Consider the following 27,030-nt stretch of genomic DNA (forward strand, 5'->3'; position numbering starts at 1 on the left):
TTAGGACAGCAGACAGTGCCTGGAACACTGGAAGCCCGTAGGAGATGTTGTCTTTCACATCATCATCTTTGTCAGCGACAAACATTCCTGAGTGACTACTCAGATTAAACTTTTGTCAAGCCTGGCAGAGGCGAGGCGATTTGAGAGAACCTTCCTGTAGTCCCCTGGGTGAGACAGGTTGCTGCCTGAAAGCTCCTCTGATGAATCCTCATTATCCCAGAGTGCTAAGGGGCTTGGACCCCTATTTCCTGGCAGGGCTTTGGAAGGCTGCCCCGTTCTAAAATAATTTCCACCAACTTGAAATATGCCTGATGAAGGCTTCATGAAGTAGTTTAAGAAGATATTTTTATGAATTAGTACAAATAGATTAGCTGTTCCAGTAGAGTTCAACCATGAAAGTTTTGACTGGAGAATGAGGATGCAAAGAGGAGGAAAATATAGTCTTCAAGCATACAGAGAAGTTTAGAGAAGGGTGTAAGTGAAATGTGGCATACAGAAAACCCACTCCCCGGCGCTGCTCGTGGGAGGCCCAAGTCCTGATGGGGCGGGAAATGTGGCATACGGAAGAAGGGTATGGTAAATCCCTGTATACCTACCGTTTAGAGTCAGTAATTGTTAACATTTTGCCATAACTTCTGTGTCATCTTTTTTGCCACATTCGTTTGATCTGATTATTATCTATTTGCCATGTTTGCTTTATCAGCTTTCTTTGCAGACCTTTGAAAATAATTTGCAGATATCATGACACTTAGCCCTTAAGTACTTCAATGTGCATTTTCAAAAAATAGTATTCTTCTACCATGATGTCATTATCAAACCTAAGAAAATTAACAATAATTTCCTAATATCTTGTCCCTAATTTTCCCTCAACTGCCCTTTGTAGCTATTTTAACCCCCAACTAGCTTTGCATTTGGTATTATATATCCTTAGTTTGTTAAAAAAAACTAGAATACTGTTCCTATCTTTTTGTTCGTTTGTTTATTTATTTACTTTTTAAAAAATTAAATGACGTTCATTTGTTAAAGAGACAGTGCCAGGTGTCTTCTCTAATAGAAGATCCCACATTCTCAATGATTTTCTCCTCAAGGTGGTGGTTGACTTGTTTTTTTCCTCCCTGTATTTCTTGTAAGATGGAAGTTAGAATTAAAGGGTGATTAGATTCAGGCTAAGCCTTTTTGCCAACCATGCTTCTGGGTGGTGTGTACTTTGTGCTGTGTTACATCCAGAGGCACCTATGTCCCCTGGTCCCATGTTAGTGGTGCTGAGTTAGAGCGCATGGTAAAAGTGGTGACCACCTTGTGCCTTCCCATTGTAAGGGCCTGTTTTCCATTTGCCATTAGCAAGAAATCTGTTGAATGAGATCGTATTTAATAGTACAATATGAAAATTTTGTTTGCCAACAGCCTAATAGTTTTAGCCTTGATTATCTTTACTTGAATGGATTTATCTCTTTAGAATTTATAAAATGGTGATTTCCTAATTCTGTCTTTACAGTTGCCCCAATAAAGACATTTAAAGGCTAAGTGCTTAAGTAAGGGTTTTGTGTATTGGTGAGACAGTGTTGTTTTGGAGCTCTGGAGTGTTTGTGGCCACACTGGGTCTGGTGCCTAGAGAGGGGTTCGTGAGGCAAGAGGGGAAGCACAAAAGCTCCTTTGACTCTTTACCGTTTCTTCTGGGCGCAGTGCTTTACCTTCTAGCAGTTGATAAACCCCTGCCTCTTTTAGAAAAGGCTACTAAAAGAAAAGGTGAACTCCCATCCATCCATCCATGTCATGACCCAGCTTAGGAAGTACTAAGGGAACAGAGTGCACCCTCCTGGTCTCCACCTTAGAGTTGCTGTGTGATTTCATGTAAGAATCTTCTCTCTGACTGTCACCTTCCTGAGAGTGCTTGTTCTGCGGTCAATTACATAGGCTCCTGACATGGCTTTGTAGAGAGACCAGACTGGCATCAGCTGTACTAAGCTGACAGTGTGTAGTGTGGGTGGATTCAGAGTAATACAGAAGAAACATCATGACTCTCTTAACACATTACTTTCTAAGCACAGTATTCCACAGTTTGATAAGGGTGTGTTAGCATGTATAGTACTCATCACCTCTAGAATGATAGAATATAGGTTTCAGAGTCTAGTGATCTCAGTAGTTTTGACATTTGTGGCCTTTTCCTCTAAACATTTCATGATTAAAACACTGATATTCAGCTTCACATTTCAGTGAATCTCATATTTATCACTTGGTGCCATTGCAGTAATCAGTAAAAAGGACCCTTCTTACTACTATAATCTCCTTAATTCTCTTACTGAGCTTTTTGCATTAAAAAATGGATTAAAAATTCATATCTTATAGCTAAGCTCTACAGCTTTTTATTTCTTGTTCTAAGAATGATGATTAAAGAAGTACATAAAACTTTCACACTAAGTAGGTAATTCTTCCTCCTACTGTTTACTTCTTCCTCAACCCTGACTTGATTCTTTGTTGACTTCAGTGTTATATACCGTATATGTTGCATAATATATGTGATGTAATGGAAGTTGGTCAGAGTGCCAGTATGAAAACCTTAAATTACTGTAAATGTAAATGTTAAGCCTTCTCCTGGTCCATAATTATACTTTTTTTAATAGAAAATTTTCAATTAAACTAAAATTTTCACCTAGAAGAAGATATTCTAAGTGGCCTGCCCTACCCAGTTAGCACTTTTCATAAATAGTGAACCATGGAGTGGTTTTGGTTCTGTTTTTTCAATTCCTCTTCTTACTCGCAGGAGCTTGGTGTCGGTGGCACGAGTCAGTGGAAAATCTGTGGCTTGGATCCCACATCTACACTTGGCATTTACTTTGAAGTAGTCAATCAGGTAAGTGGGATTTCTTCACATGTCTTCATGTCTTAGTGTCCTATTTTCTGATTTATTACAAACCAGTGCATCTGGTTACTTTCTCCACAAACTGACACAACTTTGGTGGTGTTTTAGGCCCGATGCTAGTCTGGCATGATCTTTTTTTATTCCTTCCAGGGTTTATTCAGAGTTATACAGAAAATGCTTTGTCGCTTTATTGTTGAACTAATAGGATCGTTAGAAGAGTATTGGCTTTTACCATCCATCCTAATGTTGGTGAATATTTGAGTGTCAGTTCTTTCCCCAATATTTTATTATGAAAAATTACAAACATACAGAAAAATTAGAAGAATCATATAGTGAGCAACCATATACCCACTGCCTGTCACCTAGATTCTATAATTGACATTTTACTGTACAGGCATACCTGATAGATATTGGGGTTCAGTTCCAGACCACCGCAATAAAGCAAGTCACATGAGTTTTTTGGTTTCCCAATGCATATAAAAGTTACGTTTAATGTTTATACTATAGTATGTTAAGTGTGCAATAGCATCATGTCTAAAAAAATGTACATACTTTAATTAAAAAATACTTTACAGTTGACCCTTGAACAACTCAAGTGTTAGGGGCACTAAACCCCCACACAGTTAAAAATTCACACAGAACTTTAAACCCCCCCAAAATACAACTACAGATAGCCTACTACTGTTGACTAGAAGCCTTACTGATAACATAAAAATTGATTAACACATATTTTGTATGTTATATGTATTATATACTGTACTCTTACAATTAAGTAAATTAGAGGAAAGAAAATGTTATTAAGAAAATCATAAGGAAGAGAAAATATATTACTGTTCATTAAGTGGTAGTGGATGTTAAAGGTCTTAAGCATCATTGTGTTCATATTGAATAGGCTGAGGATGAGGAGGGGTTGGTCTTGCTGTCTCAAGGATGGCAGAGACAGAAGAAAATTTACGTGTAAGCAGACCTGTGCAGTTCAAACCTGTGTTGTTCAAGAGTCAACTGTATTGCTAAGAAATGCTACCGATCATCTGATCCTTCAGCGAGTCATAATCTTTTTGCTGGCGGTGCTCGATGTTGATGGCCGCTGACTGATCAGGATCATGGTTGCTGAAGGTTGGGGTGGCTGTGGCAATTTCTTAAAATAAGACAGCAATGAAGTTTGCCACTTCAGTTGACTCTTCCCTTCATGAAAGATTTCTCTGTAGCATGAGATGGTGTTTGACAGCGTTTTATTTAGAGTAGACTTCTTTCAAAATTGGAGTCAGTCCTCTCAATCCCTGCCTCTGCTTTATCAACTAAGTTTATTCAGTATTTTAAATCCTTTCTTGTCATTTCAACAATGTCCACAGCATCTTCATGAGGAATAGATTCCATCTCAAGAAATTACTTACTTTATTCATACGTAAGAAGCAACTCCTCATCCATTCCTGTTTTATCATGAGATTGCAGCAATCCAGTCCCATCTTTCAGGCTCCACTTCTAATTCTAGTTCTCTTGTTATTTCCACCACATCTGCAGTGACTTCCTCTATTATAGTCTTAAACCCCTCAAAGTCATTCATAAGGGTTGGAATCAGCTTCTTCCAAGCTCCTGTGAATGTTGATATTTTGACTTCGTCCCACAAATCACAAATGTTCTTAATGGCATCTAAAATAGTAAATCCTTTCCAGAAGGTTTTCAATTTACTTTGCCTAGATCCATCAGAGGAATCGCTGTCTATGGCAGCTATAGCCTTACGAAATGTATTTCTTAGATAATAAGAGTTGAAAGTCGAAATTACTCCTTGATCCATGAGCTGCAGAATGGACATTGTGTTAGCAAGCATGTAAATGACATTAATCTTATACATCTCTTGATGTCACCAGGTGATGTCACCAGATGCATTGTCAGTAAGCAGTAATATTTTGAAAGGAGTCTTTATTTCTGAACAGTAGATTTCAACAGTGGGCTTAAAATATTCAGTAAACTATGCTGTGAACAGATGTACTATCATCTAGGCTTTATTGTTGCATTTATAGAATACAGGCAGAATAGATTTAGCATAATTTTTACGTGTCCTAGGATATTCAGAATGGTAAATGAGCATTGGCCCCTAAGAAGAGAGTCAGCTTGTCCTTTGAAACTTTGAAGCCAGGCATCCAGGCGTTGACTTGTCCCTCTAACTAGAAAAGTCCTAAATGGCATCTTCTTCCAATAGAAGGTTGTTTCATCCACACTGGACATCTGTTGTGTGAGTGTAGCCATCTTCATCAATGACCTTAGTTAGATCTTCTGGATAACTTGCTGTAGCTTCTACATTAGCAGTTGCTGCTTCCCCTTGTACTTTTCTGTTATGGAGATGACTTCTTTCCTTAAACCCCATGAACTAACCTCTGTCAGCTTCAGACTTTTCTTCTGCAATTTCCTCAGTCAGCCTTCCTAGAATTAAAGAGAATTAGGGGCTTGCTCTGGGTTAGGCTTTGGCTTAAGAGAATGTTGTGTCTGGTTTGATTTTCTATCCAGACCACTAAAACTTTATCCATATCAGCAATAAGGCTGTTGGGCTTTCTTATCGTTAGTGTGTTCACTGAAGTCACACTTTAATTTTCTTCAAGACCTTTCCCTTTGCATTCACAACTTGGTTGTTTGGTGCCAGAGGCCTAGCTTTCAGCCTGTCTTAACTTTCAACGTGCTTCCTCAGTAAGCTTGATCATTTTTAATATTAGTATAAAGTAAGAGACTCTTCCTTTCACTTGACTACTTAGAGGCCATTTTAAAGTATTAGTTTTAAAGTATCAAAATTGTTTTGTCTCAGGGAATAGGGAAGGCTGAAGGAGAGGGAGAGAGATGGGGTAATGGCCAGTTGGTAGAATGGTCAGAACACACATAATATATATTGAATAAGTTCACCGTCTTATATGGGCACAGTTTGTGGCACCCCAAAACAATTAACATCAAAGATCACTGATCACCATAACAAATACAATAATAATGAAAATGTTTGAAGTATTGCAAGAATTACTAAAAAATGACACAGACATGAAGCAAGCACGTGCTGTTGGAAAAATGACGCCAGTAGACAATAGACTTGTGTGATGCAAACCTTCAATTTGTTAAAAAAAAAAAACAAAACAGAAAAACACTGTATCTGTGAAGCGCAATTAAATGAGGTATGACTGCATTTGCTTTGTTACATATATATTGATCCATTAATCCATTTTATTTTTGATGCATTTCAAAGCAAATCATAATCATCAGTGTATTTCGTCCCTAAACACTTTAACATGCATTTCATTAACTTGAGTTCAATATTGAATGTGGCTCTTCTTTTTTTTGAGGTGAAAGTTATATACAGTGAAATGTGCAGATACTAAGTGTGCCATTCAAAATTCATTACTGTTATTGCTATCAGTTGTTTTAGAAGAGCATGATGGGCTCTATTTGTATTTGAATCATGCCTGTAACAGTAACGAGGTTATGGCCTCTCATCCCACAGCACAACTCTCCGATCCCCCAAGGAGGCAGAGGCGCCATCCAGTTTGTCACACAGTATCAACACTCCAGCACCCAGAGACGCATCCGTGTGACCACCATTGCCCGAAAGTAAGCAGCTGCAGCTTCCTCTCTGTGGAGCCACTGACTGACGTTTTTCCTCTGAAGAGATATTTTAACATCTGTTAGTTTGTCTTTTTGATTCATTGAGTGGTTCTGAACAGTCCTCACTGGCTTATTTAGTCTGAGCAAGGGGAGGAGGAGGCGGCATTTCTGGTTAACCCAGTTTGGCCTAAGAACGCTTTATCTAGAGGAATCATCTTTCTGTATGAATGTAGTTCCTTAAAAATTATTTTTTATTATTTTATTAGATAAGTAGCCTGTAAATACATCCTCCTCATAAAGATTTAAGCATCACATAAGTACAGTCATTCCAGGACCCCTGTGGATAACTAAATCCATGGATGCTCAAGTCTCTTACATAAAATGGTGTATTATTTGCATATAACCTATGTCCATCCTCCCATATACTTTAAATTATCTGTAGATTACTACCTAATACAATGTAAATGCTATATAAATAGTTGTTTTACTGTATTGTTTAGGGAATTATGACAAAAAAGCCTATACATGTTTAGTACAGATGCAACCAGTTGGCCTAACTACAGTTTTGATCTGTGGTTGCTTGAATCTGCTGATGCAGAACCCATGGATACAGAGGGCCAACTGTATGTAAAGAGTGGATCTGTTCACTCATCCTCCCCATAGGGAAATGCTATTACTGGCGTTTAACTTCACTCCATTCTGTGAACTTATATACCATATATGTTTATGATATACATGTACTGCAGCTTCTGATATTTACATATCTTTTCTCTATATCTTTATCTATCTTTGTAAATCTTCAATTTGCAAGCCCGTATCTCATTAATTTTGGTGGTTACATAGTATCATATGGTTTAGATGGGTTAGACCACTCCTCTGTTGAAGGTCTTGCCTTCCAACAGTGCTTGCGTTGATATTTTCAGGTCTTTGTGCACATGAATATTTCTTTCCATCCACTTTATAGAAGTGAAATTTTAGATACTGAAGAACTATTCTCCTGAGAAGCTAATTTGTACTTTGCCCCATAGTGTAAGGGGCGAAGTGCCCTGTCTCCTCATTAACAATGGATATTATCAATTTTTAACATGCAAATATAGGTATATATAGAGAGAACATGCACTGTGTCACTTTGATTTGTATTTTCCCACTTATCAATGAGTTGAGTACTTTTTCATATTTCTTAGCCATACTGTATTTCTTCTGTGATAGCCTTTGCCCATTTTATAAAACCTATTTCTTTTTCTTACTCAGTGATTTGCAAAGACTCTTTATTTTGGATATGATTATTGTTATATTTGTTGCACGTGTCTGTTCTTGGTCTATCTCTTGTCTTTTAGCTTTGTTCATGATGTCTTTATTCATCTGGAAAACCTCTGTATATGTACTATTTCTTTTTCCCATGGATATGATGCTGGAAAGTCATTTTGTGAATTTGTAAACATTTAGATTTTTTTAAGGTTGACCTAGAAGTAACACTGGATTGAGACTTAGTACCTTTTGGGTATCTACTTTCATGATGTATTGCAGAACATGGGGAAGTTCCGTATAATTTTTCTTTTAAAGTTACAGCCTTCAGAGATCAGATAAGGGTAACTGAAATGTATATAAAACTCCTGCAATTCCTTATGGAAAATAACATTCAAATTTGTGTTGTCTTAGATGAAGGAACAGGATTTGTGTTTCTTTATCAAAATGGACGTCTGGTGTTCTGATCTCTCCTGAACTTAAGCATGGCACTAACTCTGAAATTGTCAGTTGGGCAGATGCGCAGAGTCAGCTCAGGCACATAGAAGCAGCATTCGACCAGGAAGCCGCAGCAGTCTTGATGGCACGGCTGGGAGTATTCCGAGCAGAGTCAGAAGAGGGGCCTGACGTGCTCCGGTGGCTGGACCGACAACTCATCCGACTGGTAAATTGGGAACAATGGCGTTAGGTTCAGTCTTGGTCTCTGCCCTACTTTTGAGAGGAGAAAATTGTCACTTAAACCTATTGTTTTATATAGCCAGTCAGCAAGAATTTTATCACTTGCTTATCTTGTGCCAGACATATCTGAGTGACATGAAAGAAGTGTTAAATATGCGTTTTTCCCCTCGGTGGGAAGAACAACACACACGGAACATTTGGAGAGATGGAAATCTGTGCATGTGAAGAGCTGAATTAGATGAGTCATTTTGCGAAGGCTGTGGTCCTGTATTTTCCCTCCAGATCTGGGAGATTGTTTTGGATATAGGGATGGCCAGTGAGTTTAGAAAGATGCCTCTTTTATCAGTCTGGGTCCAATTGGGAGAGAGAAATCACATAGTAATTTAAATGGGGAAAGTTTTATATAAAGAATTACTACTACGACAGGGGAGTAAAATAATGAAGGATTGACTAGTAGGAAGTAAAAACCAGCAGATCTAAGGGGTAGCCACTACTCGTAGGGCTGAGATAGAGCACTCAAGGAAGACCCCTCTCTCCCCAGGGCTGATCTAGACCTAGTTTGGAGGGCGCGGCCATAGGTCAGTGAGTCTTTCACAGAGAAGTTGCCATGGTGGTGTGCCAGAGGAACTTGCTAGAAATTCACTCTCTAGAATTTTGCACCCTCTAGGTGCTGGGGAAAACTGTTCACAGAAAAGTGTCTCAGCAGAGGCTCAGGGGAGTGCTGGGGTAGCTGCTGGCTGCCCTGTGCTCCAGGAGCTCAGCGCTGGGGACACTGCAGTGCTGCTGCAGGACCTGGCACCAGGGAAGCTGCCGAGTGAGCACGCTGGCTCCCAAAGCTGATGCTGGCCTCCAGCGCCCTCTACTGACAAAGCTTGACATCGTGCCAGCTGGCAAAGGAGAAGCAGTTAAAGGGTCCACATCCATTTCACAGCAGGCAAAAGGGGTGAATTGGGAGCCAGGAGGCAGTAAATCAATAATGGACATGCTACAGAATCTTACCTTTCTGGAGATTCACAGCATGAATGCGTGATCAAAGGCACTGAAGGGTCTGGTAAGGAAACCTGTTTAACTTGTTTAGCTCTGCATTTGCCCTTGCCATCTCATGGAACCGTTTTCCAGGAAGTGTCATTTCAAACACAATTTGAAAATTGTTCCTCTAGGATTTCACAGGGAGGATAGACAAGCAGAGGGTCCAAGTGGTTAACAAAGGCTTCATGTGGGAAGACAGCCTCGAATCACCTCTTTTGATAAAGAGTCAGATGATAGGAGAGGAGAAGGCAAAGCTTACTGAGTGGAGGCCTGGCATGAACAGGCGTGTGGGAGGTAGCCAGGCCTTTCAACTTATGCTGGGGACATTGGAGAGACCATTGTCACGGACGCCAGGTTGTATGGTGAGGAACAGAGGCAGTGAAGATACACCTTGATTGGGGAACACCTTAACTTTATCCCTAAGAAGGAGACTTAGGGGTGATTCTTAAGCGGGCTGTGACATCGACATGACACTGTGTTCACATTAACATCGCCATAAAGGGCACACTGTAGGGAGAAAAGGCTCCTGTTGTGATGGAGGATTTTGCAGATACAAGGGCGCTGAGACCAGGGTGGTGGCAGTAGATATGTAGGGAGCAGAAGGTTTGGTTCTATGAAGAATCTCTGATTTTATGTAGAATCAAAAAGCACAGAGAAATTTTCACATGTGGGTGACTACGAGAATGATGGTGAGGTAGAAAATGGGAAAGGAGCGCAACATTAGAATAGGAGAAGGTGAATCTTTTTTTTTTAAATATAATAGTTTACTTTTGATAGTTGAATGTGCACTTGCCAAAGTATGTTCAGGGAAAGCTGTCCTGTGTTTGGGTGGAAGTCCGATGGGAGCTTAGGTTAGAGGTCAGCACTGGACCTGGGGGAGGGATCTGGATGACATGTGTCTGGCTCTGGTGTTCATTTGTAGCTGAGCAGTGAGGATGGAAGCAGGGGGCCAAGAACTAACCTCAGAGGAGTCCCCGGTTAGGAGGATGGAGGAAGACAAGGAGCCACTGAAGAAGGCAGAGGAGGGTTGGGTGGAGAGATGACAAGAAACAGGAAAGCGATATTTCAGCAGCTGAAGGAGAAAGTTTCAAGAAGTTTGGGAGGTCACTTGACTCCTGCTGCTGGGAAGTTCAAGAAGATGACAACTGCGAAAGGATGCCAGATTTTGTAGGGAGAAGGTAATTGTTAGAGGTGGGGTTTCTTTAAATGGTGGACAGCCTAATTCTCTAGTGGCCAGAGGAAATGTAAGATCAGAAATAAAGGCAGGAAGAAACGTGGTTCAGAAACATGCCATCGAAAGGAGGAAGAAATCTGAGCTGTAGTGTGAGTGTATGTTGGATGTGTCTATAATTGCTAGTTTTCATAGTCTCAGAGGGTTTTCATGTGGAAGAGGCACCTGAGAGAGCTTATCAGGCTTCTCTGCGGTCAGGGTGGTCCTCAGGCCAGCATTGCCTGGGAACTGGTTAGAGATGCAGACTCTCCAACTCGTCCCAGAGCCTGCATTTTAATAAGACCCCCTGGTGATCTGTCTGCCCTTTGATGCTTGAGAAGTTCAGGACTCGCAGTAAGGGGCAGAGTTAAGATCAGAACTTAACTCTTAGTCCAAGGGTTTTTTTTCGGGTAACACTAACTTAGGTTTTTCTCTCTTTTTGGTATTTTCTTTCATCAGTGTCAGAAGTTTGGACAGTATAACAAAGAAGACCCCACTTCTTTTAGGTTATCAGATTCCTTTTCTCTATATCCTCAGGTAAGTAATACATATTTTAAAAATAACTGTAGAACAATAGATTGTGATAGAAATAAACTTCTCTGTTCTCAGGGTAAAGTGAAGACTTTTTGTGTTTTGAGATTCAGTCTGTAGTTGACAAAGGTTGTTGAACTCAAGACAAATGTTGTGTTTCTGCAAGACAGTACCCTAAGCCCTACAAAAGACAAAGATGACACGCAGAGAAAAGAAAATAAGTGCAAAAATTTTCATGAAACGGCAAAGTAGGATCATTGACATAAGGCCACAACAAAACCTCTAATATGTAGAGGTTCTGGGTGAACAATCAGCTGTCTCAGTAACAAACCAAAAAAATGAGCACACGTGAAGGTGAATGTAACAAAACCACTGTTAATATGACAAATATTTAATAATATGTGTGTGGTTATTATGCTACACCATAACCAGGGATTGACAACAACCGGCTCCTGAAGGTAACCACGTTATACATGAGCCAAGCATTTGGGAGCCACTGGGTAAAGGAAGGGAGGGAGAGAAAGAGATGGAACAGGAAGCCACTGGCATGAATCTGTGTTTCTGTCTTTTCTGAATCTCCATCCTCATCTGTAGATGAGGAAATAGAGGTTAGCTCAGTGGGTGGCTGTGAGGATTACAGGAGCTGAGGCCAGTCGAGTATTAAATATTTAGTGTGGTGCCAGGCACATGCTCAAAGCTTTAAATGTGAGCCAGCTTGACAGTGGGGCCTGGGACTTTCAGGTGCCCATGACCTAGAGGTTGAGGCCATGTGGTGTTGTGGGAAGAGCCCTAGACCGGCCCGAGTCAGGGCAGAGTTAAGCACTGGCCCCACTGCTGCTGATCTTAGACACAGTCTCGGACTTCTGTAGATTTTGGTTTCCTCATCTTTAGAAGGAAGCAGGTGGTCTGGAGAAGTGGTTTGCAATCTTTTTAAAGCCGTGGAACCCTTTCTTCAAGAGGACCCGCCCTCAAAAGCCAGCACATAAAGCAGACAGACATGGTGCTGCTTGCTTGTGCCCACATACCACCCTCCACAGTCCCACTATAGCCTCCACTGAGGATTTGCCAAGACTCTGAAGAGCGTAATTTGAAAATCACCACATGAGATGGTTTCTAATATTCCTTCCACCAAGGCGTTCTAGGATAGAGGTCAAGAGCCCAGTCTCGGACCCAGATGGCCTGGATTAGAGTCCAGCTATGCCACTCAGTAGTGGGGTGACCTTGGACAACTTGCTTGCCCCTCTGTGCCTCAGTTTCCTCACCTGTAAACTAGGGACTATAAGAGAACCTACCTCATGGGCTTATTGGAAGGATTAAATAATTCTTGTCAAGTGCTTTGTGCCTTGCACATAAGATGTATTGAATGTCAGCCTTGGTTATTATTTAGGAACCTATGATTCAATATTTGGAGTCTCGGGAAGCTTTATTCTTCTCAAGGCAGCTCATTTTCATGTTCTAACAGCTCTTTAGGGTGAGCTAAAAGTCTGTCCCCCGCTTCCTTCTAATCAGGGTGAAAAACATACCATTTCAGTATTACCTCTTGTCCCTTCCTCCTCTGCACTCCTTACTCCAATCTACCAGCCTGTGTCCTGAGCTCTGTCCCTGTGCCTGGACTCCCCCTTCTGCCCCAGCTCTCTGGCCTCCTCAGGCATGTCTCTCAGGGTGTGTCCTCAGACCTCATAGCTTTGGGAAGTCTCCTGTTGGCCCTTCACCCCCACCCCAAAAGTACTTCCTGTACTGTGGCTTGTAACTTGAAGCCCCAACTGTGCCTCCTCCCACTGGACCTGACTTCTTGGAGAGCAGACACTCTATCTCCACAGCTTGGCCTAGTGACTCTGGGAATAAACATTTCTTTGCCTTTCCCCTTTCATGTGGAAGCTTGGACAGATCCAGAGGCCCTTTTATTGAAGGAAAAAAATATTTAAAAATTTTAATTGTGGTAAAAAACATAAAATTTACCATCTTAGCCATTTTTAAGTGTACAGTTGAGTAATGTTAACTATATTCACATTGCTGTAAACTGATCTCTAGAATTTTTCACCTTTCAAAACAAACTCTGTACACATTAAACAACAACTCCCCGTTTTCCTCTTCTACCAGCCCCTGGTCCCACCTTAAAACCTGGGTTCTCCTGTTTCAGAGGCCCGAGGTGGATCTGCTCTCTGGGTGTCTGCGAAGGTTGCAGCTATATGCATTTGCCTTTTTTTCTTTGTAAATGCAGTTCATGTTCCATCTTAGAAGATCTCCATTTCTGCAAGTGTTTAACAACAGCCCCGACGAGTCGTCCTATTACAGACACCATTTTGCCCGGCAGGATCTGACCCAGTCCCTCATCATGATCCAGCCCATTCTCTACTCCTATTCCTTCCAGGGGCCTCCAGAGGTAAGCTTTGACCTGAATGCTCTTCTGGGAATTGGAATCACCTCATATATATTTTTTCTAGGAAATTTACTCTTAGAGCAAAATGTAAAAAAACAAATAAAAAATCTTTGGAGTTTTTATAATAATTTAACAGTATTTCTGAGTATTAAAAACTATAGGAAGAAATCAAAGCACATATAAAGCTATTATTTGTGGAAGATGGAATAAATGTAAAAAACTTTAAAAATACATGGGTACTTCTTTTTAATGCATTCATATGCTTTGATCCAGTAATTTCATGTCTTATAATGTGTCTAAAAGAAATACTGCTAGAAACAACAGGCTTTGTGCAAAGAAATAGTAAATGAACTGTTATAAAAGAAAAATGGATAACAATCCAAATGTTCATTATCAATATTTGTTGTATTTGGCTACAAATTTTTAAATTTTCTTTAATGAATACAAGTTCATTTTATTATTGAAATAAAAATCATAATAAAATATATTTTGTATTCAACTCGAAAAACTTGTATTAAATGCTATTTTTCATATAGACATTCCTGTTCTGTCTCATCTACAGCTGTAGTAGATTTGAGAGAAACTCACTCTGGTTGATAAAACCCATGTCCAGTACAAAACTGAGAATATTGAGAATTGTTTCTAGTTCCTAGATCAAAAGATATCGTTAATCTCTCTTCCCAGTTGATGAGGGAGTATTTGGATCCTGAGTTTTCTGTGAAGTTGAGTCTGAGAACTACTGAGTCAGGAGCAGAAAGTGGATGCATGGCAGGAAGAGGGGCGGGCCACTGTGTTGGGCACCATTTGTAAACAGCCTGTGCATTGCTGTGGACACCGGACAAGGGGTGGGAGTGATCACTACATGGGGACCAGGGAAGGCCAACGCCATCTGTCTCTCTTCCTTTTTCTTCAGCCAGTACTCTTGGACAGCAGCAGCATTCTAGCTGACAGAATTTTGCTGATGGATACTTTCTTTCAAATTGTCATTTATCTTGGTGAGGTAAGATACGAATTTCTTTCTTTACTATATTTTTGCTTTCTTCCTATTTATTAATTTAGATTTTTAGTCACATTTGAAACATGAATTTGGGTTTAGAAAACCTCAGTGTATTATAATACTAAGTGCAGTGGCTTTTGTTCTACTGAATAAAATCTTTTTTCAGATCCTGAGAATATTTGTATATTTAGTAATTTTATTAATATTTACTGGCTGGTGTGGTAGCACGCACCTATAAACCCAGTGCTTTAGGAGGCAAAGGTGGGAGGATCACTTGAGGCCAGGTGTTTGAGGCTGCAGTGAGCTATGATTGTGCCACTGCACTCCAGCCTGGGTGACAGAGTGAGACCCTGTCTGTAAAAAAAGGTAAAAAAATTTTTTTTAAATTAATAATTACTGTAAGTAAATCTCAAATGGTACTTTTAAATCATTATAATTTATAACTTTCTAAGTTGTTAGGCAAGACTAGTTTATTCATTCTCAGCAAACATTTTATACACACTACTCTCCTTTCAGAGTTATGTTAGAGTTTGGGGCTAAAGTTTTTCTTTACTGAAATAATGTGGCACAGGGAACGTTATGCTGAGTCTGTGGATCCCTGAGATGGCTGTAGATGGCTTTCTGGGGAAAGTCTGTTTCTTCCTCAGAGGGTTTCATACCCTAAGAAAGGGAATGTCTCCTCTGAATTATTTGCATCTTTATGGGAAAAAAATCCTTTAATCGAGCATTATATTCAGTGATGCCTTTTCTTCTATTGTATGTTCTTTATCTTCATTAAATTGCTTTGGTGATTTATTTGGCTGCCTAAAGTCTGAACATTAGGAATGATTTTGTGTGTCCTAAAAAGATGTAAATTGTGTTTCAGAATTCCCTTGATTACTTAGGAAGTATTAGTTTTCTAATACTAACAGATATTTTATAACTTTTAAAACTTTTTTTCAGCATATTAACACCCACTGTGCTAGCCACTTGCTCACAGATGCTAGACTGCTAGACTGTCAGTAATTGTCCTAGACCAAGGGTCATTGGGTAACTAGTTACTCCTCCCACGGTTCCCTTAGTAGCAATGCAGCCGGCTTCTGTATCTGTGCATTCCTCATCTGTGGATTCAACCAACCATGGGTCAAAAATATTAAAAAATAAATAAATAACAATACAGCATAAAAAATACAAGTATAACAACTATTTATATAGCATTTACATTGTATTAGGTATTATAAGTAATCTAGAGATGATTTAAAATTTGGGGGAGGATGTGCATAGATTATATGCAAATACTACTCCATTTTATATCAGGGACTTAAGCATCCTCAGATGTGGATATCCGCTAGGGTTGGAATCCTTTTAGCTCCCTGCCAAGAGTATCCCAACTCAGGACCTGGGGGAGCTAGGGATAGGGATGGACGGATTCTACCTGGTCTTTTTTTTTTTTTTTTTTTTGAGACAGAGTCTCGCTCTGTTGCCCAGGCTAGAGTGCCGTGGCGTCAGCCTAGCTCACAGCAACCTCAAACTCCTGGGCTCAAGCAATCCTCCTGCCTCAGCCTCCCGAGTAGCTGGGACTATAGGCTTGCACCACCATGCCCGGCTAATTTTTTTTTTTTTTCTATATATTTTAGTTGTCCGATTAATTTCTTTCTATTTTTAGTAGAGACGGGGTCTCGCTCTTGCTCAGGCTGGTCTCGAACTCCTGAGCTCAAATGATCCACCCGCCTCAGCCTCCCAGAGAGCTAGGATTACAGGCGTGAGCCACTGTGCGCGGCCTCTACCCGGTCTTTTGATTATTGGGCTCCAGAGGAGGCGTGTAATACATGTGCTGTTAGGAAAAGGGAAATGGGGGGATGGATTCTATGAGGGCAGCCAACAAATCCCTTTCCCTTCCCTACCAGGTATGAGGAGATGAGAGGCTAGACTGAGTGGTAACAGTGGGAGTGAAAGGGGGGGGAGGCCATGGTTCCTTGGGTTAATTAATCCACGGGCTTTGCTAACTAACTGGTGCATACAGTTAGGAAGGGAGAGGAGGCCTGGCTGATGACTGACATTTCTGGGAGAACTGAGCAGGTGGGGGTATCCTGGATGCACACTCTTCGCTTATTCCTGCTTCTCCTTCTAGTCACTCTGCTTTGCTCTCCCTCTGAAACTTGTCACCTTTGACATAAGACTTCACTGGAAACAAGTTCTGGGTGGTGGTGGTGGTGAAATGTCGCATGTCCATGAAGGCTGTCATTACAGTTTCCACAATAGTTTTGGTTGGTTTGTTTTGGTGTAGACCATAGCCCAGTGGCGTAAAGCTGGGTACCAGGACATGGCCGAGTACAAAAACTTCAAGCACCTTCTGCAGGCACCACTGGATGATGCTCAAGAAATTCTACAGGCGCGGTTCCCAATGCCACGTTACATTAACACGGAGCATGGTGGCAGTCAGGTATGGAGCTGAATTCCGGCTCTAATGTCCTATTTTATGATATATTTTATAGCCATATATCCAAAAAGGGTGGTTAATATTTTATGTGGTGACATAAATTGACATACAGGTAATCTTCCAAATATGACTTCTTTTTAAATGAGTAGTCAAAATATGCTGATGTAAGAGTAGAGGATTGCCAAAGTAAAATACATATTTCACATCTCAGGATTCTTAATAACCGGAGAGCCAGTGGGTTTACGCTAAAGAAATAGGTTCCTCCTCAGTAAAATGATTTCCAGTTTAACCGAAGAATTGTTATAAAAACTTATTTTACTTTTTTCTATTACACTAATATTAATGTCATTTGATCTTTAAACTTGTTTTTTTTTTAAAGGCTCGATTCCTTTTGTCCAAAGTGAACCCATCTCAGACACACAATAACCTGTATGCCTGGGGACAGGTAAGAAATGTCAGGTATTTGGAGAGGATGCCAGGCTACTTTTTAAAAAATTTGTTTTAAAATTTTACAGATTGGGTCCCTTTTGGCCCAGAAACAGAATTACTTGAGTATTTTTCTGGGGGGGTGGAAGATACAACTTTGGATAACATAGCTGGGCAGGAAATGGGGGTTGGGGGTGGGAAGAGCTGCCTCCAATTTGCACAGGCGGTGATGCAAGTGATGGGGTGTGGCCATGATGAAGCTTCAGCTTGCTGGCTGCTCCCCTCCTGCTGTGTCCTCCCCCCTTTTTCTAAGTTTCATTTTCATGAAGGACAATTTTTCCACTGGTGCGGGGGGCTGGTAACCAGTACTGGTCTGTGGCCCTGGACTTGGGGACTGCTGCTTTGCATAACAACACACAGTGTACATGCCAGGTGCAGGCCAGGGGACAGAAGCCTGCATTGTGGCCTCCATTTGGCCGTGTCCACACAGCAACGTACCCCAAGTCCTCACTCCCAAGACCACAGGGAACTCCTGCTCACCATCCTTCTGCCTCCTCTTCAGTTTCCAGGCCCTGATTCCTTCATTGTTCTTTTTTTTTTTCCCCCAATTACTTCTTTATCTAATTGTTCCCAGAATTTGTCTCTTTCAGATGACTTTTCTTTCATTCTGTTCTAACATTTTTTTTAATTAAACTTTTTTTGAGATAATAGTAAATTTACATGTAGTTTTAAGAAATAATACAGAGACAAGACTAGCCTGGGTTATGTAGTGAGACCCTGTCCCAAAAGAAAGAAAGAGAGAGAGGGTGGGGGGAGGGAGAGAGGGAGGAGGAGAGGGAGAGAGAAGGGGGGAGAGGGAGGGGAAGAGGGGGGGAGAGGGAGGGGAAGAGGGAGACAGGGAGGAGGGAAGAAAGGAAGGAAGGGGAGAAGAGAAAGAGAGAGAGGAAAAGAAAAGAGAAAGAATACAGAGAGATCCCTTCCATCTTCTATCCATTTTCCCTTAGTGGTAACATCTTGCAAAATCAGAACCAGAATATGGACATTGATATGGTCAAGATGTACAACATCTTCATCGCCACAAAGAGCTCAGGTTGCACTTTTATAGTCACACCCACTTCCCTCCTGCCTCCACTCCCTTCCTAACACCTGGCAACTGCTCTTCTTTTCGCCATTTCTTTAATTTTGTCATCAAGAATGTTACATATATATGAAGTCACACAGTATATAACCCTTTGGGGTTAGCCTTTTTCCCTCAGCATAATTACCTAGAGATTCATCCAGGTTGTTGCAGGTATCAATAATTTGTCCCTTTTTATTTGTCAAATATTATTCCATAGCATAGATGTGTCACAGTTTGTTTAATCATTTACCCGTTGAAGGACATCTGGGATGTTTACAGTTTCTGGTTATGAGGAACAAAGCTGCTGTAAGCATTCATGCACAGATTTTTTATGAATGTAAGTCTTCATTTCTTTGACATAATGCCCAGGAGTACATTTGCTGGGTTGTATGTTTTTCCTGCCTTCCCATGAGTAATTTGAACATTTTTTAGAATTCCTTTTTGACTTGTTTATAGTGTTTTCGAGTGTATCTCTTTGTATAGCTATTTAGCTTTTTTTTGGTGGTTACTCCTGGTTGCCCTAGGTTCTACATTATATATGCATAACTTACCACAACTACTATTGCTGTCTTTTTACCAGTTCAAGTGAAGTATAGAGAACTTACCTCCCTTTACATCCCTTTACTCTCCCCCATTTGTATTATAATTCTGTTAAATATTTCCTCTTACATATATTTAGGATCACATCAGACAGCGTTTTGAAAAAACATGCAAACTGTTTTTGCTCTGCTCTCACACCACAACAATCAGCAGAGATTTCCGTGACCAAATGGTTGGGGCTTTTTCCCCACCAACAAGCAGTGTACACCAGCTGGATATCCTCGATTCAATTCTGACACTCGTCCCAGAGGATGAGGCTCAGTCCAAGACTGCCCACTCCCTACCCCCTTCAGACACCAGTTCCAAGTCTGCATCTCTGGAACTTCTGACAAACCAGCTTCAAGTTGGGGATTCCAAAAGAGGGGGATTCCCCTCTTTTGGTTCAATTAATTTGCCAGAGTGGCTCACAGAACTCCAGGAAATATTTACTTTCCTTTACTGGTTTATGTAGGATATTACAGAGGACATAGATGAAGAGATGCATTGGCGAGGTATGTGCTCTCCAGGTGCACCACCCTCCGGGAGCCTCCCAGTGTTCAGCTATCTGGGAGCTCTGCAAACGCTGGCCTCTTGGGTTTTTATGGAGGCTTCATTACGTAGGCATAATTGATTAAAACATTATCCAGTGCTGAGAAACTTGACCTTCAGTCCCTCTCCCCATCCAGGAGGTTGGGGAAAGGGGCTGGAAGTCCCAAGTCTCTCTAATCATGACTTTGTCACTCCTATGACTAGCCCCCTCCTGAAGCTATCAGTCAATATTAGCATACAAAAAGACAGCACATTGGAGATTGTAAGGATTTTAAGAGTTGCTGGGACAAAGAACAAATATATATTTCACAATATCACAGACAGTGATCAAACATAATTTATAAGTCTTAAGAGGAAAAGGAAAAACTGTATTCATTCATATTTTTGCTTCTACTGTTTCCTGTTTAGAAATCTTCCTTTAACTATTCTTTTATGGTAGGGTCCGCTGCTGATAGATTCTTAGTTTTCCTTTATTTGAGAATGTCTTGATTTTCCCTTCATGTCTGAAGAAATATTTTCTCTGGGTATAGGATTCTGACTGACAGTCCCTTCCTTTAAGCAGTTGAAAAATACTGTGCCACTTCCTCTGGCCTCCATAGTTTCTGATGGGAAGTTCATGTCATTCTCATTGTTTTCTCCCATAGATAAGATGTCATTTTCCTCTGGCTGCTTTCAGTATTTTTTCTGTGCTGTTAGTTTTCAAAAGTTTAATTACAGTGTGTCTTGGCATGGATTTCTGTGTGGGTTTGTCCCGTTTTGGTTTACTCAGCTTCTTGATTCTGTAGATTTATGTCTCTTGTCAAAATTGGAAAGTTTTCAGTTATTATTTCTTGGAATACCTTTTCAGCTGCTTTCTTTTTCCTTTCTTTTCTGACCTCCAGCGACAGGAATGTTAGATCTGTTGTAGAACCACAGGTTCCTGAGGCCCCGTTCAGTTTTTACCATCTGTTTTCTTTCTTGTGTTCAATTGAGTACTTTCTATTATATTATCTTCCAGTTTGCTGATTCTTATCTCTCTTCCCCTTCTGCATTGAACCTATCCACTCAGCTTTTTATTTGTTATTGTATTTTTCAGTTCTAAAATTTCCATTTGCTTCTCCATATCTTCCACTTCTTTCCTGGGAATTTGTATTTCTTTACTGAGGCTTTCTGTTTTTCATGTGTTTCAAGCGTGTTCATAATTGCTCATGGAAGCGTTTGTCGTGGCTGTTTTAAACCTTTGTCAGATAGTTCTAACATTGCTGTCAACTTGGTGTTGGCACCTACTGATTGTCTTTTTCATTCAGTTTGAGATCTTGGTCCTTGGTATGACAAGTGGTTTTTGATTGAAACTTGGACATTTTAGTATTTGTAGGAGACCCTGGATCTTATTTAAACATGCTACTTTAGCTGGCTTTTTGTTACACTACTCTTGACAGGGAAGAGGTTGTGCATTATTTCATTACTGCCAGGTGGAGATAGAAGTCCAGATTTTCTGCTGGCCTCTGTTGACACTTGAGCGGGGAGTAGCGATTTCTTGTTACTGCTCAATGGGGATGGGAGTTCCAGCTCCCCAGGTAGCCTGCACTGGCACTGCTGTGGAGACGGCCTCATTACACTTGGATGACAGTGAAAGTCCCGACTCTCTACTAGGCCTCCTCTGATTTCACCCCAGTGGGCAGTGGAAGGACATTTATTTTTGCTTCTGACACTATCGGGATAGGGAGATTTCTTATTAGCCATTAGGGATGAAATTCCTGGTTCCATACCTAGCCTTCTCCACCATCCTGGTGGGGGTGCTGGGGTACCTTGTTACTGCCTTATGAGGGTGGAAGCTTTAAGTGCCCACTCAGCCGTTGCTGAAGTGGGCGGTGCATGGCCACAGTTTCTTCCGTCATTTTTGGCTGGAGTACAGTGATTATTATCCAAGAATTTTCTATCTTGCTATGCCCATCTGGTCATTTGGCTAGAAAAAGTAGGTACTTTTTGTTTTATTTCTTTTAGGTCTGTGCTCAATGATAGTTTGCCAGCTTATTCAGCTAGAAATTTGGGGTATATGAGGTAAAAAGAAAACCTAAAAGGAACTCACCACTGTGTTGTTCTTTGGGTCCCAAGGTCCCTAGTTTGTCTGCCTTTTGCTCTCCACCTTTCAAAGTCTTCTTCTGTTAGTTTATATAAAATGTCCAGGGGCTGGGTGCAGTGGCTCATACCTATAATCTCAGCACTTTGGGAGGCTGAGGCAGGAGGATTGCTTGAGGCCAAGAGTTTGAGACCAGCTTGGGCAACATAGCCAGACCCTGTCACTACAAAAAAAAAAAAAAAAAATAGCCTGGTATGATAGCAGGTGCCTATAGTCCTAGCAACTCAGGAGGCTGAGGCGGGAGGATCACTTGAGCCCAGGAGTTCGAGGCTGCAGTAAACTATAATTGCTCCATTGCACTCTAGCCTGGATGACAGAGCAAGACCCTATCTTAAAAACAAACTAAAAAAAATTGGGCAGGGTTTTTAGCTGTACTTAGTGGGAGGAATAGAGAAAAGAACACCATCTACTCTTTCTTCCTGAAACTGGAAGTCCTCCTAAAACATTTTAATCATGCTTATACTTTGTAACAGTACAGTTGCATGTTAGAAGAATTTTAAATGTTAAAAAATAATAAGAAAGAAAATTAAAATTACCTAAACCGCTATATAGAGTTAACTATTTCTGGCCTTTTTCTAGGTAATAGAAAGTGTATGTATGTGTGTGTGTATATATATATTTATTCCTTGACAAATTTGGGGTCTTACTATAAATTGAGGTTTCTATTCAGTTCTTTTCCCATAACATTAATTAAATCATACGCATTTTCTGATATTACAAATACCCATCTGTTTAGTGGAGGTACTGATTCTCTCGTTGACTCATTTGTGAATACACCATTATTCAGCTTCTGTTGTAAGCAGAGTACTTAAGAACTAGGGTTAGGTGCTGGCAGAATGGTGGGGAAGAGGAGGAGAGGATGTGCACCCTCAGGGAGCTCACACTAGTGGGGAGCTAATCTCTGGGTGAGCCATAAGAACTGTGGAGAGGGGTGAAGTAGAAGGGCATGTGCTCAAAACTGGGTCTGTAGCAGGCAGCAGTGGCCTCATCTCTGTGGAGCAGGAAAGGTTTTATGAGGAAATTGGGCTCCATTTGAAAGACATAGTTAACTGGGCAGGGGATGGGAATGATGGGAAGTACTAGCAGAGAGGACAACACCTGTGAGTGTTCTGAGGCGCAAGATCCTTAACAGCTCATGAACTCCAATCTGCCTTCAAGATACCTGCTAACAAACTTTTCTCATTAAATTTCAGGAAACTGGAGCGCCCATCCTAACTGACGATGTTAGCCTGCAGGTGTTCATGGATCATTTGAAGAAGCTGGCTGTCTCTAGTGCCTGTTAACCTGAGCATATGACCAGGAAATTGAAAAAACACTGTGTTCACAATTGTTTATAAAGGCTAAATAACATTCCTTTTACTTTTCTGGCAGATTTTAATAAATAATCAAAGAAAATTTTGTATGTAACTCTTAAGGTTATAATTTATTTGTATGCCTTATCTGTGTCCCTTTTCTTGCACCACAAAATGATAAGGTCATAAATGCTTTGGTACTTATAGATGTTTATGTCCTTTTTGTATCCTGACTTTTAGAGTTTAAATAAAATCAGAGGTAATGTATTTTCATAGCTTGTTTAGGTGAGCATCTTAATGATCATAAAACAAATAAACCTGGATGAGGAAAATACTGACTAAAATAATGCTAATACAAATTTGATTTCCTGAGGTCTCTGTGAGTGTGTGTGTTTTAAGTGGCTCCCTCAACAGGTATTCCCTGAAGTTAATCCTCATTTACTAAGTGTTAACAGGCCAAGAAAAAGTATGAAATGTGGCCGGAGGCAGTGGCTCACACCTGTAATCCTAGAACTCTGGGAGGATTGCTTGAAGCCAGGAATTTGATATCAGCTTGAGCAAGAGTAAGACCCTGTCTCTACTAAAAATAGAAAAATTAGCCAGGCCTAGTGGTGCACACTTACAGTCTTAACTATTCAGGAGGCTGAGGCAGGAGGATCACTTGAGCCCAGGAGTTTGAGGTTGCAGTGAGCCATGATGATGCCACTGCACTCTAACCGGGGTGACAGAGCAAGACTCTGTCTCCAAAAAATGTGAAATGTATGAGACTTTACTGAGGGCAGTTTGGAGTGGCACTATCCCTAAACCACATACACCATTCAATGTAAGCAATCCAGCCCAGGTAGACATAAAGAGTGGCTGATGGGCAGAGGTGGCTCCTTGAGAATGAGGACACATTTATGTTGGGCATCAGGTAAAATAAATTAATATATTTACATGATCAAAACAGACACCTTGGCCAGGCACAGTGGCATAATCCCAGCATTTTGGGAGGCCAAGGTGGGAGGATAACTTGAAGCCAGGCATTTGAGATCAACCTGGACAACATAATGAGACCCCATCCCCCCTCAAAAATTAGCCACATGTGGTGGCTTGCGTCAGTAGTCTTAGCTACTCTAGAGGCTGAGGCAGGATTGCTTGAGCCCAAAAGTTTGAGGCTGCAGTGAGCAATGACTGTGGCACTATACATAAATAAATGAATGAATGAATGAATGAATGCAATTACCTCTAAAGAGTTTATCTAGGTTTAGAGAGTAGAGATGACTTATTTGTTATCAGCTCCTTAGGATAAGGTATTTGGTAGGGTTTTGTTGGTTTTTTTTTTTTTTTTTTTTTTTTTTGAGAGGGTTTTGCTCTGTTGCCCAGGCTGAAGTGCCGTGGTGCTATCATAGCTTACTGCAACCTTGAACTCCTGATTTCAAGTCACTCTCCTGCCTCAGCCTCCCAAGTAGCTGGTACTAAACGTGCATACCACCATGCCCAGCTAATTTTTAAATTTTTTGTAGAGACCAGGTTGCTATGTTGCCCAGGCTGGTCTTGAACTCCTGGCCTCAAGTGATTCTCCTACCTTGGCCTCACAATGTGCTGGGATTACAGGCGTGAACTACCGCGCCCAGCCAGTAACTGCTTTTAACTTTTCCTTACAAGATTTTTGTTGATGTATTTAATTTTAACTAATATCTCTCAATTCCCATGTTAATAGAATGAGGATATTAACACCTTTATCTCCACCCTCTATTTCGGTCAGCTATACCTTTATTTTTATATACCACGTGGTAAAATTTGTATGCTGGCCTATAATCATAAGTATATTTTTTGTCACTGAGTTGATTGTGAAAGCTGAAAGATAATGAAAAGAATTTACACAGTTATGATGTACATATTGTTCATGTCCAAGCCAGGTAGTATTACATTTTTCTCCAGGGGTTTGGTGTCCCAGTCAGTCCCTATGCCACTTAAAGGAAAACATTCCCAATGACAAAATTGAGTCACTTACGTTCTGTCATGCCATGTGTTGGCTTCCTATTCAGGTTATGATTTCTTAGAGAAGTTTTGTTTCCTATTGAGGGTGGTATTGATAAGTTCAATTATGGACATTTTTTAAATTTAAAGAGCTTGTGAGATATAGAGCTGAAAATGCCCAACAGGTCAGCAGTAATTTATATGGATTTGCTCTCGAGAGAAAATCTGGAGTTGATTTGAGAGTTATTAACATATAAAGTAGGTAACATGAGTAAAGGTAATAAAGGAAGTAAAGAGAAAAATGTAAAGATGAGAAGAGAAGCAAGTTTGAAGCAGAAAACTGATTTTTCTGTTTATAATAATTTTATTGTGTAGTTTGCATACAATAAACTGCACACATTTGAAGTGTACAATTTGATGAGTCTTGACATATGTGCACACCCATGAAACTAGTAGGTGCATAGTGGAGTCTCATTGTATTGTGGTTTTAATTTGCAATTCTGTGATGTCTAATGATGCTCATGTGCTTATTGGTCATTTGTATATCTTCTTTTGTTCTATTCACATTTGCTGCTTGTTTTTTAGTTGGGCTGTCTTTATAACTGAATTGAAAAGAGTCTATATATTCTAGATACAAACCTTTTGTCAGGTGTATGTATTTTGAATATTCTGTAGTTTGTCTTTGTCTTTTCATTTTCTGAACTGTGAACTTCAGAGAGCAAAAGTTGTAATTTTCAAAAAGTCCAATTTATACAGTTTTGATCTATGGTTTATGCTTTTTGTATTCTAAGAAATCTCTGCTTATCCTAAGGTGGTAAAGATTTTCTCCTGTTTTCTTCTAGGTTTATAGTTTTAGTTTTTACCCTTAAGCCAATGATCCTTTTATTTTTTTTTATTTATTTTTTTGGAGACAGAGTCTCACTCTGCTACCTGGGCTAGAGTGCCGTGGTGTCATCCTAGCTCACAGCAACCTCAAACTCCTGGGCTCAAGCGATCCTCCTGCCTCAGCCTCCCGAGTAGCTGGGACTACAGGCATGCGCCACCATGCCTGACTAATTTTTTCTATATATTTTTAGTTGTCCAACTAATTTCTTTCTATTTTTAGTAGAGACGGGGTCTCACTCTTGCTCAGGCTGGTCTTGAACTCCTGACCTCGAGTGATCCTCCCACCTCGGCCTCCCAGAGTGCTAGTTAGGATAACAGGCGTGAGCCACCGCGCCCGGCCGCAATGATCCTTTTAGTCAATTTTTGTAGGTGTAGATTTCTGTAGGGCAGAACATCAATTTTTCAAGGGTGGAAGACATAAAAAGAGCCCTGAAGGATACCAGAGAAAATGATGTTTTTGAAGCCATGAAAGGAGCAAGTGGGGTCAGTGGTGTCAAACGCTTTAGAGACAAGTTTGAGTATGATTGAAATCTAGTTAATGGCAATTTACTGAGGCTACTTTGCCAAGTACATCGCCCCTACTCTTAAGTTGTTCAGTCTACTGAGGCTATTATGCTTTGAAGAAATGTATGAAGAAGAGAAAAGCTGAAAGTGGACGAAGTCGAAGATTTTTGGCTTTTGAGACGTGGGCACGTTTGTACAATGAAGGTTAAAAGTCAGTAGTGATGGATAAGCGGGGTGGGGGTTTTAAGTTAGGGTGTCTATGATGGGAAAGGCCGCTGAGGAGGCAGGGAAAAATGGGACCCGGAGCACAGTGGAAGGAGGAGCTTTAACCTGAAGGTACCCAGAGTTCTGGAAAGGAAGACAGGGGAGATGCGTTGCGGGAAGAGGCAAGCGGTATCTCCGCAAATCTGAGAGCTGGGAGAGGAAATGAAATTAACCTTTTCAAATACCACCTGGAGCCTATGTAAGGCAAGTATTACAATTTTGCAAGTGAGAAGTTTCTGCTCGGAGAAGTTGTCATTTGGGCCCTATCACGTGGTAAGCAGTGTCGCCCGCCCGAAACAATGCACTTGAACCAATGGGCCCCAAGATCCACGCCTCACAGTCCGAGGCCCGCAGCCACTTTCGGGACTACACGCCCCGAGATGCACCGGAGCCAGAGCAGGA

At 40.7% G+C, this 27,030-nt stretch overlaps 1 protein-coding gene across 4 annotated transcripts in view; it reads left to right on the top strand.

The window, feature by feature from the left end:
- SEC23B (Sec23 homolog B (S. cerevisiae)) overlaps positions 1-23,385 on the top strand; it is a 39,609-nt gene extending 16,224 nt beyond the window's left edge. For all 4 annotated transcript variants that reach the window (XM_012657214.1, XM_012657213.1, XM_012657215.1 and 1 more), the window contains 9 exons: positions 2,762-2,851; positions 6,339-6,445; positions 8,195-8,348; positions 11,061-11,138; positions 13,354-13,515; positions 14,426-14,512; positions 16,776-16,931; positions 17,308-17,373; positions 22,915-23,385. In XM_012657214.1, the coding sequence (XP_012512668.1) occupies positions 2,762-2,851; positions 6,339-6,445; positions 8,195-8,348; positions 11,061-11,138; positions 13,354-13,515; positions 14,426-14,512; positions 16,776-16,931; positions 17,308-17,373; positions 22,915-23,004 (990 nt within the window). In that variant the 3' untranslated portion in view covers positions 23,005-23,385. The remainder of the gene's footprint in view (positions 1-2,761; positions 2,852-6,338; positions 6,446-8,194; positions 8,349-11,060; positions 11,139-13,353; positions 13,516-14,425; positions 14,513-16,775; positions 16,932-17,307; positions 17,374-22,914) is intronic.
- Positions 23,386-27,030: the final 3,645 nt, after the last annotated feature.

The sequence above is a fragment of the Propithecus coquereli genome, unplaced genomic scaffold (genome assembly GCF_000956105.1).
Source record: "Propithecus coquereli isolate 6110/MARCELLA unplaced genomic scaffold, Pcoq_1.0 Scaffold533, whole genome shotgun sequence".
Classification (NCBI taxonomy): Eukaryota; Metazoa; Chordata; class Mammalia; order Primates; family Indriidae; genus Propithecus; species Propithecus coquereli.